This window comes from Antennarius striatus, chromosome 14 (assembly GCF_040054535.1).
Source record: "Antennarius striatus isolate MH-2024 chromosome 14, ASM4005453v1, whole genome shotgun sequence".
NCBI classification, from domain to species: Eukaryota; Metazoa; Chordata; class Actinopteri; order Lophiiformes; family Antennariidae; genus Antennarius; species Antennarius striatus.
In genome coordinates, this window is record NC_090789.1 from 18,594,832 (window position 1) to 18,608,789 (window position 13,958).

The 13,958-nt window shown below is 38.1% G+C and overlaps 1 protein-coding gene across 3 annotated transcripts in view; it reads left to right on the plus strand.

The window, feature by feature from the left end:
• The window catches only part of dyrk1b (dual-specificity tyrosine-(Y)-phosphorylation regulated kinase 1B), a 58,721-nt gene that overhangs the window by 17,952 nt on the left and 26,811 nt on the right, over positions 1–13,958 (plus strand). The window contains exon 2 of one of the 3 annotated variants that reach the window (XM_068332692.1): positions 2,427–2,489. The exons of 1 other annotated variant lie outside the window; for it this stretch is intronic. Coding sequence is in view for 1 of the 2 variants with exons in the window: in XM_068332690.1 (XP_068188791.1) it covers positions 8,888–8,990 (103 nt within the window). In the remaining variant the exon portion in view is untranslated. Of the gene's footprint in view, positions 1–2,426; positions 2,490–7,101; positions 8,991–13,958 lie in introns of those variants that run through there. One more of the 3 variants, XM_068332690.1, reaches the window with a different exon arrangement.

The window sequence follows — 13,958 nt, forward strand, 5'->3', positions numbered from 1 at the left end:
CTTCTGTATTCTTTCTGTACGGCCTGGTACCAATTTACCAACGGTCCGTGGCCCGGGTGTTGGGGACCTTTAGAGTCTTTAAGTAAGTTACAATACGATACTGCAGTATTTTATTTCATTATTTGTTATTTTTATGTCCTGTTATTGTTTCTAGTAAGTTTTAGGGCATACAGTAATCCCTCATTACTATTATTTAGAGTAATTTAAACATTTATGGACACTCCCCATACTAGTATTAAACCACCTATAAGCTGTATTAGCTTTTCCCACACTCTTGTAGACTGTTTAAAGCACTTCTGTGTTTCAAGGAAGTGCGCTGCGTTCCGTGAGTCTCGGAACGCAGCGCACTTCTGGATACCATCAGCCAATAACATGCACGTACAGTATCACGAGACTACCTACTAAAAATCAGCGATGTAGTGAAGCATCTTGAAGCGTGACCAAGCAAGTGATTACTGTAGTATTTTCATATTTTGAGTAGTAATAGCATTTTACTGAACTTAAATGGTGATTATAGGGGAAAGGCAGTCCCTGAATTAGAACGGCTTACGAACAATTCAGCTTACAAACAACCTCTCTGAACCGATTGTCTTCCTACGTTGAGCACTAACTACAATGAATATACTATTAGATTTGCGTAGTTTCAAGTAGTCTGAATGCATATTTTATGTAAAGTATGTACTGGGAAAAAAATTGTACATATTCACATCCCGCTTCAATGCGGTGATGTATTGTAATTGTCAGCGTTAGTGTGTTTGTCCGTTGGTTAGTCCACCGAATATCTTCACAACTGTTACAGATAGATGAAACAAAAAGCACATTCTCGGACGGCAAAGGCGATGAAAATGAGATGATGACATTGACCTTGAGAGAACTAGGTCAAGGTCAAATTTCAACTTTTGTACTCTATGGAACCGGATAACAAAGAAAGACAAGGGAGAAGGCCAGTTTGAGTGAGACTATAGATCAAAGCTAGTGCTTTGATCACTGACAGTAGATCAGAGCACTAGCTTTCATCTTTGACTTATGCAAGTAAGTCAGGGTAAAATTTTGAATTCAGGAGAAAGCAGATTTCAGGATTGTATTTGCCATGTCGCGGGATGTTGCAGTCTGTGACTGCATTGGTTCTTGTTGTTTTCTGTGTTTGATGTAATGCCAGGTGCAAATAAAGACAAAATATGGAATTAAGAGTTAGTTTTAGTTTTAAATGATTCTTTTTTTAAATACATTTTAATATATATCTCATGTAATTATTTTAGAGAATGTCAGGCATTTACAGGCGCAGTTATATACTTCCTGATTTGCTTGATCTACATCAGTGTTTGAAAATTAGGAGTTACATTATTTATACATGTACAGTATTCTGGAATTTATTAAATCAACTACTAAAATCTCACCTGTTTTTTGAAGATAGATAATTGACTGTTAGAGAAAGGCAAAGGAACAATATTAATTTCAGGAATTAAAAAAATTGTTAAAAGGTAGTCCCTAAATTAGAGCATATTCCTACATCTGCTAGATGGAGACGTTATGCGATTGGTGGCATCAGTTTTAAAAGTTATGATTGCTGAATTTTATAATCTTAGTTAAACGCATCGCACTTCCGTTAAACACAAAAGTGCTATTAACAGTCTATAAGAGTGTGGGAAAATATAAGGTGGTTTGATATTAGTATGGGGAGGGTTCATAAATGTTTAATTCACTGTAAATGATGAAATAAATAGTTTGTTGCTGTATCGCGGAATTTTGTTTTCATGGGTGGTCCTGGAACGCATTAACCGCGACTAACGAGGGATTACTGTAAACTTTGACTCTGGAAAACTTATGTGCAAAGTGTTACCTACACTTAGCATCAGCATGGCACATTATCCTCTTCATTATTAAACTCATTTTCTATTCTCAGTTAAAGATTTACAACACACAGGTTTTTAGAAAAGGTTTGACTTCTCCCTCTGGCTTTATTAATGCATGAAATCCCAACTGGAACCATTTTTTGGGGCAGGCCCATGCTTTATAGTAAGCTGAAAGATGGATCGCTGTATGGATCCCTAGGAACACTTAGTATGTATGATAAAGATTATAGGTTATGTTTATTTACATTTGACTTGACCTAGATTGTGAAATTTTTACTTTCATTTCATTTAATTTGTTTGTTTTATTCAATTAGCTGCAGTGTGTAGATAATAGTTTTACATTTTCAAAACTGAAATGATGTGAATTGTCAAATCATGTCAGTATATTTTAAGAATATACAGTCTTAAGAATAATGCTATTTTGATGATCTAGGTGTAACTTGATGTACATTGTTAAATTGTGCATTGGCAGCAACATTTCTAAAATCTTTAATCCAGTCTTACATTTGACTCCTCTTTGCCTGTGTCATTCCTGTTTCTTTATGTTCTGTCTCTTGGGCACCAACTGAGAAGGGTATCTCCAAGTGTGAAGTGCTCCTCCACTCCTTGCTGAAAGCACCCTGCAGTAGCAGCATGGTAATTCTGCTCCTCTATCTTTCCTCTGCATCATGTTTACCTAGCAACAAGCATCACCCGTGGCTGGCCATCCCATTGGTCATTTGAAAACGCAGCAGGGACCAATGGCAAGGCTGTTGCCATGGTACGTTGTATAGTTGCCGGGTGGAATTTTGCTGCAAGGCACGTGAGTCTCTGAGTCTGCTTGCCTCCTTTCACTACCTCTGTAATCTGTCTGATTGTTAGTACAGCTGAATGTAGCTCAGTGGAAGCTAGTAACTCAGAGGAAATTTTTATTTGTATTGACGTATTTAGTAATATTGTGATAGGGAGATGATTTAAGACAATTATACCTTTAATTTCACAGCCTGCGTAAGTCCACTCTTTAAGACGTTGCATCAATGCAGTATACTGTATCACTGCCAAACAATGCAATGCAGCAGCATTTGACCTTATAAAGTGCTTTAAAAGCTATGAAAAGAATAATCTTAAATGTTAAAAAGTCATATGATCAAAATCAAATATGTTAAAAAACAAAACAAAACAGTATAACGAAGATATAAGAGACTAAGAACTGCTGCAAACTGCAAACACAGTAAAATCTTAAAGAAGCCAATAGTGTTGATTCATTAATTTTAAAAATGTGTAATTATTAGTATTGTAACTTATGTTCTCCCTGTGGCTGTGTGGGGTTTCTCTGGGTTCTCCAGCTTACTACGACCTCCTAAAAACATGCAGCTTAGGTGAACTGGTCTACACCATAACTGTTATTGGTGTGAGTGTGGGCACGAGTGGTTGTTTGACTTTCATGTGGCCCCGCCATGAGTTGGCGTCTTATGGGGGTGTACCCTCCTTTTTCCTCCTTAGCCAGTTGAGATAAGCTCCAGCAGACCCATGACCTGCAAGGCAGATAAAACAGATGCAATGGATGAATGGATTGTAGTCAAATAAGTGTTGCTCTCAGATAATGTCAATACAATTTATATTCGTCCATTTCAATTCTGAATTTAAATTCAATTAGTTTTGTCAAACTGCTAATGATAACTGTCAATTTTCAACATTTTTGCCTTCTCCCATTCATACTGAGATTTCTTCAGATTCTCTGATTCTTTTCAAGATCCTGTGAGTGTATACAAAGAAATCCACTAATGTTTTGCAATTTTATGTGCAGTAACATTATTCTTAAATTGTTGCACGATTTCAAGTGCAGTCTTTCAGAGTTTTGAGCCCCTCCTCCTCTTTATTCAATACTTGCACCAGTCACGTTACTGACCTGTTGCAAGGTAACCTCACTGATGTCAAGATGTTCCACCAGGTGTTTTCTTTTAGCGTGAAACTTTTTTAAGACTCTTTTTTTGTGGTATCAAAGTGGGCATATTATTTTTTTTAAAAAAATCTTGTTTAGAGCATCTGAAATGCCAAATTTCACCATTACCATTTTAAATTACCATTTACATTTGCACAGCATCCCAGTATTTTTGAAAGGCGGTTAAATTTTTGTCTGGATTTGGATATTATGTACATTTTAAGTATTATACTATACTGTACTATATTATACTGTACTATAAGAATGTCCAATTTCCAGTAAATACACACATAGATTACATAGATTAGACTTTTTAATGTACTAATTTGTGTGTCCTTGTGGAGCTTTGTAATGTGAGGTATATCTAGTCAGACAAATGAGATTGGAGGATCTACATATGAGACATGTTTGAGCCAAACAGTTTAGGGGACTCTCTTGAAGTGTACCTGCTTTCTGTGGCACTCCCTTAAGAACTAATTACCTTCAAGGTTGTTTTTTCCTGAGTGTTTTCAGTGTCTATAGAAAGCCAGTTGGAGAGCCAAAGTGATGTAAGCCGGCTACAGGTTGGTATTAAAAAGCCGGTTCAGTACAGTATAAAAATAACAATTGACAGAAATTTGTTTTTTCTTGTTTTTTTTTAAGGTGACAGTTACGAGCTGTTTACAACGTTAACATTCACAAAGGTTTTTGGCTAGAGATGTGGACGGTGCTGTCCCTCAAAACAGAATTAAGGATTAGGATTGCTCTCATTTCTTTAGTTGTGGTTAGCATAAAGAGGGGTTCTTTGAGCAATACACGAGTATTATGAAAATGTTGTGCTAGGTTATCCATCCATCCTTCTGTAATTGCTTATCCTATGCAGGGTCATTAGGGGCCTGAGCGCTACACCGTGGACACGTTGCCCATTCGACACAGAGTCACAAAGACAAACAAACATTGACACATTCACACCTACAGGCTTTTCACCACTTAAACTGTTGCATGGGAGGCAGCACCAGTGCCCAGATGTAACCCGCGCTGGATGGCTGGACAGGTGGACTTGAACCTAGAACCTTTTGATTGTGGGGCAACAGTGCTAACTACTATGCCACCATGGCCTAATGTTCTTTGATACAAAGTCCAAATGGACTTCAGTGCATTAAGTGGAATTAATGCTTCTTCTCACTATGAAATGTTCTTAGGGGTTGCAGCTTTCAATCTTTTTTCTGGTTTGTTGTTTCTTCCTCCTTATTTTAATATGTTTTAGAATTATGATTGATTGAAAGTTTTGTTTATTGGGCCTTCTTAGAAAAAAAACCCTCTTCATCTTGTCTATACCTTGCTATACTTGTTTGAATTTGTTAGGATCAAAAGAGGAACCCCTGAGTGCCAGTCATCGCCTCTGCTCAGACCCTTCCACCCTTTCAGTTTGCAATTTGTACTTTTGAATTAAGGTCTCTACAGGCCACCTGTAGTAATGCATTTACATGTGAAGACTACATTTGGGTGCATAGCTGCTGAGTTATATTACTGTTACTTTTTGTTTGTCTATGAATTGTCTGAAGAAAATACAATTTAATACCAACTACTTAAGTTATAGCATATTTTTGGAAACATTGTCTGTTTTAGCTGTGAAAATTTTAAATTGTAGTCAGCTGCTTTTCATTCTGTGAGAGTATAGTGATTTCAGACATAAATTCTGGAGCCTTGATGTTTGAAAAATTGCAAAGAAAAGCTGGAGGATAGAGTTATAGTGGCATAAACACATTTATTATGGTTTACTGTGAAATTATACTGTTTTACTGTTATACAAAAATTATTTAAGAAAGTTGTTTTAACTGTATCAGAGCATTATATACTGTATTTAGTGCTGTTTAGTATTCCTTAATCCATACTCCCATCCTGCATCACTCCATACTAGCAAAGAATATGGATTGCCGAAATGATAAATCAAGATCATGATTACATTAACAATCAATAGTGAATACTAAAGTATATATCTTGTTGAAATTGTATCAGTTCACAATTTGCTGACTGATTTTATGCACAGATTAAATGAAACAGTGAACTAATTTCTGTCATCTCTGGCTTGTGTGTGAGGCTGAAGTCTCATATATGGAACAGTGAGCCGGTCTAGGACTGTTTGTGGTCTAAGCTGTTCCCGGGCACCATTGTGCCTAATTTAGCAGGTGGGCTCAGATAGCAACAGCCCCATCCTCAGGCTTTGGCTTGGTGCTGAAGAAATTCTACACATCTCAGCTTTGGAGTTGCTTGGTGTATTCTGGAATCCTTCTACCTTGCACTCTCCTCAGCTCCCTGCTTTATCTCCTCCTTCCCTGTCGGTGTCTCCTCCCTCTTTCCATTTCTGCTTGACATCTTCAAACTATTTCCGCGTCAGACCTGCCTGCACTTTTTGAAGAGACATTGGGAATCGGAGCCCAAAGCCCCTCCCGCTGATCTGCGCACGAACCAATCACAGCCAGGCATTGAATGTTGTGTAGCCAATAGCGTTGCAGCTGCCACAGCATCGGGTAGCAGCAGAGCCCGGAGAGGGTGCCTGCATAATGAGGGTAGAGACTGCGTTTACAAGTAGAGCAACTGAAACATTTATACCGATGCTATGAACAGAGTATTAATATGTGACAAGATAGCGATTAAAAAAAAGAGCGGAATGAAAAACGTTATAGTGTTTCTGCTACGTCAAATATTGTCATATTTATTTCGTATTTCCATGGCATTTTTCAATGCAATCCCCCCATTTTCCTCTTCCTTTTGCCCCAGGTCTCAAAAACACGGCATAACGTTTCATACACCATTCAGCGGAACATAAAGTTAAATAATTGTTAATTCACACACGATTTTTCATTCTAAAATGTGTTTTGTATATTTTCCGATTAAGTTCAGACAAATAATAAAATATCGCGTCCTACAAAGTGGTTTTAAATAGATTTTATGTGGTTTTTAATCATAATTCTATATCAAGGGTTTATGTAAGGGTTGTCTATGCATAAGTATATATAAAGTTTCGGCGTATATCTCCCACTGTTACTATAAATGGACAGAACGGGAGAGGTTTGCTTGGAGCAGACTATAGTTGGCAGATTGAAGGTGAAACGGCATCAGTGTAAAACAACTGCAGATAAATCCAAGTAAATCACACAGAGTTAATTTATCATTTCGTGTCTTATTTTTACGTAGTATCCCGCGTTCATCCTCCTGCGTGTGTGTCTTGAGTTCTGCTCAGCGGTCTGTGAGGCACGGGGACGCGGGCGCCCCTTTTCAGTGAAAATGGTACGTTCCGCTCGGCAGTCTCTGAGCGCCGTGTGGGCTGGCATCACAGATTCCATCTAACGGAGAGGCTCGCTATGGAAAACGGAAGGGAAAACACGAGTTGAAAAACGTATTTGTGGTGATTTTCGTCGCGGAGGAATAGTAACTTTGTCCTCACTCGGGAGGGACGAGTTAACGCGGGACACGCCGTGAGGGCAGTGGGAGTCGGACGGAAGAGGCTCCGTCAGAAGGGGCGATCGAGGCGTCAGCGAAGCTCAGGAACTTGACGGGATTTTGGGTTCTTCAGTTCATCTCGACACGACTGTGAAAGTTTTTTATTCAGACGTTTGCGATCCGGACTTGGTGTGATTACCACTGAGATTAACTTCTTCTGTTTTTCTTTTCTTTTTTTTTTGCTTTAGCGATTTATGCACTGGTGAACAGGGAAAAAACATCGGAAGTTCGAAATGCGGTTGCAGAGGCCGTCAGCGTTTGTTTCAGCAACCCCGGGAAAATGTTTCCGTACTGACCCTGGATACTAGATTTACCCTCAGGAGAGTGGGGTGTGTGGAGGAGCTGCATGTGCAGTCTTTATATAAAGGCACATCACCTTTTATCCTACAGTCTACAGGACCCTTTCTCTGGAACCACAGCCTTCTTTACCACCACCGATTGCAGTGGATTGGGTTGTTTCCACGTGTTTACCGTTAGAGACCCCTCTTTAGTGCGTGGGAATTACAATACAATACATTGCTGTCCAACTTTTTGACCGTCCTCACCCTGGCAGAGGCCAGACACCTGCTTTAAGTGGGTGACAGGGAGCGGAGTGACCACAGCTCACAGGCTCTGTGACATTTCCAGTGTGTCACTGGATTAATGTGAGTGATAACATCACTCTACACTGTCCTACTCTGTCCAGTGACCAGGGCCCCCACTCCACAGAGTTTCAGTAATTGGAGCTAATTTTAGGGGACAGGATGGGGTAAAAACAGGCAGCTGGAAACCTAACTCCCCTCCACACCTCCTGTTCTTCCACTTGTATTTTCACACTAAAAAGTCGCCCACCTGCCCCACCTGGCAGTATGTTGGGCAAACCTGGTTAGCACAGACTTGACATGAAACTAGTCAATCTGTTTTACAGTCTGTCTTGTAGGGAAATATAAAAGGAAAATTATTGTGCTGAAAAATATAAGATCCCCTGGAATTACGCTGTTCATGGAGTTTTAGTAAGATAGGAATATTGGTGGCCTCTCACACGTAAATCTGTGACAGATTAAAGGACGTCTACCAGGATGTCCGAAGAGCTACCAGTGTAAGCGAGTTAAGTCTGTGCCCCTACTCCTTTGACATTGGGTTTAATCAGTGTAGCGACTTGTTATAACATTAGCATAAAGATACCTTAACTAGCAGTACACAGAATGTATGAAACTGCTGAAACCAACATAACAATAGCTCCCCAGATAATAGTAGTATTGTATTTCATCGCACTCCCTAGACCCACAGAGAAATGGATATATATGTAGAATGACAGATCCATATTTATAGTGTAACTCCACAAAAGACAGAAATTAACTCCTATATATTTTTACATCAGAGATACAAGCTGCCTGTACACCAGTTGTTTGCCTTAGAAATCATAGATTTTTTTTTTTTTGAGTAGAAACAAGCAGAGTAGACAGTGCCTTTTGATTGGTTGGTCAGTTTTCCAGAGTGTCCCAACCAGGTGGATGTAAACAGTTGAAATGAACTCTGGGATTGAATCCACATGCTATCAAAGTTATTGAAAACCCCCACAATCTGGACTTATAAAAGTGTTTTGTTTGACAATATTTCCCTTCTGGACTGAACAATTGCAAGCATTTCCATGGTGATCACATCGTCATCTGTGGAGGACAAGACTGTGCCCTCTAGCAGGATGGTCCAATCAGAACCCTGGATCACCTCTGCCCTGTTGCGCAAAAACAAGAGTCAGTACACACACACACACACACACACACACACACACACACACACACACACACACACACACACACACACACACACACACACACACTCTGCTGTTTTCTTTTTACATTGCTATGATCAGAGAGTTATGGTTTATCATTCAGGGACACCCAGCTGAGGATAGTCCAGATCTCAGTGCTCATCCTCTCCAACATAGTAATGATGGTGGGAATATTGTTTGCTGTCTATCTGTATTGATGTTTTAACAGTAACATACTGCAATCTTCACCAATGTTTAACATTTACAGTCTATTAACCATAGTAAGTGGTGGTGCCCCTTGACATTTACAATGTGATACAAATTTTAACTATTGCGTCTGTGGAAATATTTCATATTTTGAATTTTGTCCTAGACTTATTTTTTTGGTTTCCATGGAAAACAAAATAAATTTGTACCATATTTATGTCCCAAATTTGGCATAACTGGCCAACCAGAGATTGATAGTTGATATACACATATATTAACTGTTGCCTATATAACTGTTGCCTTATTTTACATTCAACTCTCATCTTTTGGGTTTTACTTGACACAATATAAATTTTATAAGCAATGTTGAATGAAGCATGCAGAAAATGTTTTTGATGGAGATGGCTTGTCCTTTCTATTTTTTTTAGGAAACAGCTTCTTAATTCCCTTCACAGGAAGCTACAGTATTTATATTCTGTCCATTTCTCACTGCTTCCAACAACTGATCAGTGTCAACAGATCTTTCTGCTCACCTTGACATGTGCCCATTTCATTCTCCATGGGGTTAAAATCTAATGACTGACCCAGCCAAAAATCACTGACAGAGAAGAGTGCACAATAGCTCATTTTTGCATTGTATGTTTATGCATTATCCTGCTGATAAATTCCCCCTTTCTATGTCCACTTCAAAATTTGTAAATAACCCTTTAATAATCTCTTGGTGCTCTGTGACACATTAAAAGACTTAGTACTTTGGTCAAAAAAAGACGATGTTCTCGATTATCGACTCACAACTGAAACATGACTCAGAGCCCCAGAGTGATTTTGACTTCAACAGATACAAGAAATTTAAATTTCTCAACACCTTTTGAAATTAATTAAGAGTTCCTTTTAAAATCACAGAGGGCACACATTGCAAATGTTTTATTACGTAGTTCATGGTTAAATGCACAAAGGGACTGTATTAAGTTTGCTAGATTTATTTTGTGGTTAGTTAATTCACAATCACCATAGAAATGGCAAAATGCAGCTTCTTTGGAAATGCTTGCTTAATCCCATTTCATGTAGTTATTTGTGTTTCAACTTAACTTGAAGAGACATAGCCATAGAAAGCAGTGTCATACCATTTCTATTGGTGCTGCAGACTATGTTGAATCTTGTTAGTTGAGTCTAACCAGCCAGTGTAGATTTTCTGCACTTATTCTGCTTTAAGACGGTACATTGCCATCTACTGCACTAACAGGTTGGTGTTGCTGAGGATAATTTCCAAGATGCTGTCTAAACACAGAAAGAATGGAACACGTTTTCATTTACACCAAAAATGAATTAACATAAGTTTGACATGAATGTGAAGTAAGGAGAAATTATTTACCGGTAATTCTTTAATAAGGAGATGCTATACATGATGGATAAAGAACAGTGCCAGATAAAATGGAATTATCTTATCCCATTTCTTTTATTCTTTCCTCAAAAAAAATCAGCATACAATGTTAGATGCAGATCAAACATTTTTCATTTGATTAATACATATTTCTAACATATTTATTTCTGTTGAATAAAACAGAAATATTGTTTCCCAGACATGTATGCCCTAAGCCAAACTGCTGCTGTCAAACTTGCCTTATACTGATTTTTTTAATGACATATAAAAACGGTAAGCAAAACAAATTGCATTGTTGACCTAATATTTTACCAAACATAATGAGACAGTAGTGCAAGTTTCTTTAGGTTAATCTAAGATTATACAATCACATATTTGTAGCTGGGCAACCCAGTAGGTGGCGCTATTGCTTCACAGAAATACCTGGATTTCTATCCAATTGAGGACCTGCACTGGCAGTTGTTTGATCTACCTGTGTCTGTATGGGTTTCCTCTCTGGTCTTAAGTCTCTTCCCATCACCAATGCAGTAGAGTAGTTATCTAACATTGATCTTTGTGAATTTGTTCTTTGTGTTTTGCTTAAGTGAATTGGACATTTGTCCAGATAAAAAAAATCTTGTGTTTTCCTATTTATACTTTGGAGATGACCTAGAGTCATGGGCACCCTTCAATGTCATGTAAAATCAAATGTTTTGATCACACGATGACCATCCTTTGTACTCACTTTAAAATCTTGTTTCTGTGAAATGGACAAAAAGTAATATAAGATACAGACTGTCATCATGGTTGATATATTTAACATTTTGTGACACTTGTCTTTATAATTTAAGACAGGGGTCTCCAAACTTTTCCCTTAAGGTCCATATAACCTTTCCCGTCTCTGATGGGGGGGCGGGGTCAGTTTGTAACAGAAAAACTCTTTAACGATTGCAGGGGTGCCTAAATGTAAACATTGTCTTCCAGAAAGCTATACATAACCAGATATTAATAACCCTTTCTGGGATCTTAACAGAATATAGTCATGAAATAAATAACACTATTAATGAAATAAATAACACTATTAAATAGATAATAATCAAATAACCCTCTGTGGAATCTTCACAGAAAAAAAGGCCATGGAACATTAACTTTCTGTTGTGCTGTGCAACAGGTAAAAGTTCAGCTTGATTGACAGAACAGAATGACTCATATTAGTAGCCTCTTAAAGTTCTCGCGTTCCTTCCTTATAAAGTAATTCCTTGTTCGAGCTTCAAGATGCATGATTTCACTACATTGCGGATTTTTAGTAGGTAGTCACGTGACACTGTACACGCTGAAAGCATCCGGAAGTGCGCTGCGTTCCGAGACTCACGGAACGAAACGCACTTCCGTGAAACACAGAAGTGCTTTAAACAGTCTATAAGAGTGTGGGAAAAGGTAATACAGATATAAGGTGGTTTATTATCAGTATGGAAAGGTTTCATAAAAGTTTAAGTTACCGTGAATAATGAAATAAATACTTGCTTGCTATATTGTGGAATTTCATTTTTTCGCGGGTGGTCCTGGGTTACTTGCATAACTATGAGTAACAAGGGATTACTGTACATGGCGCAAATGAGTTTCCTCTGGCCTTGTAGCTGCAAGTTAAGGTTGTTCAACATTTCTGTCAAAGATGCAAGGTGCCATTTCCATCCCTGGATCGATCTGCTTTGTGACGGGTGTGTCAAGGGGGGGCCTTTTTTCCTGGTACTGTTCAGGGGGCCGTGGCAAATGTGAAGGCAGGACACATCCGGCCCATGGGCCTTAGTTTGGGGACCACTGATTTAAGGGTTATACTCAAGACAAAAAATTACCACAGAAAACAGATGGATTGGCAAACAAACCGATGACTGATGTCATTTCTATGTGGATGACTTACATTTGTGTTAATTATAATGTACAGGGTTGTCAGAAGAAAATTATCCGATACGTAATTGGAGTGCAAATAATGTTTGTTTAATTTTAGACCAATGAATTTGGACCAGGTCTATATATGAATCTTATGAAGAAAACTAAATCCAACACCATTATTTTATTTTGGGGTGTAACATATTGCTAAATATATATTTTACTGCCAATGTGCTGACTTCTTTATCTAGACTAGACTGGTACTAGAAAACTAGACTGGTAACTTGCAACAAGTACTTAAATCTTTTTTCATGTTATTATAACATTGTGAATGGCTGACTTTCCTGTGAAGAATGACCTCTCCTTTCCTTCTACCACATTTGTGAGGCAAGATGGTCTTTTTGTAGCCTTCCCGCCACACTGTTTAACGTTACGAAACAATAGTTTTGTGATTGTAAAACCCAAAGAAAAACTTTGGGGTATGTTCCTGTAAAATTGGTTTGTTGCATGGCACAAATCAGGATGTTGTAACTCCCAGTAGAGTTGGTTGATTTTATGGTATCATGTAAGTCAGGAATTTCTCTTTCTGATTCTTAGAGCTTTGTTTTTGTAACTTTGTCCAGACATTCTTTCCATTTCAAGAAAGTAAGCAGTTCAATATTACTTGGAAAAGTCCCACTTTTTTATCTTTTTTAACATGCAAGAGGTCCATGAGAACATCATTATCACTGTTGATTTGATACGAGCAGATTATCGAACCTTGTGGTTGTGGTCAATTTATAAAGGGAACCTAATGTGTATGTTAATGGAAAATCAAATGGCATTGTGAAAAAGTTGTCATTGTGAGCAAGGGGATACCTTATGGTGGTGTGTGCACTGCGTTCCGAGATGCATGATTCCTCCTGCAACTTTTCTTTCATACAAAAGTGTGGCCTACATGTGTGTGTTCTGCATGTGTTCACGAGATTGAGATGGGGGTGTGAGAGTGGAAGCGGGAGATCGTTGTCAGTTCTTGTTTATTCATTAAGATCGCCAAATAAAGACCGTTCAAGGAATATCGTGTGCGTCAACCTTGCCCAGAAAAAGAAACACTTAGGGTGTTACAAGTCTATGGGAGTGTGGGAAAAGGTAATACAGGTATAAGGTGGTTTAAAATCAGTATGGGGAGGATTCATAATGTTTAAATTACTGTAATAAAATACTAGGTTGCTATATTGCAGGTTTTTGTTTTTTCGCAGGTGTTCTTGGAATGCATTAACTCTGAGTAAGGAGGGATCACTTAATTGATAAATGGCTGAATAATTTAAGACAGTACAATTCATGAGCTCAACTGGAATTAAACACAACGGGAAATATGTACAGTACATACAAATATACTGTGCATATTGTACACACATACTGTACATACATATTATATATAACGTTAGATTATAATTATGATGTCAAGTATGGTCAACAGAACATTAGATGCTTCATCATTTAATCTCCATCCTCATC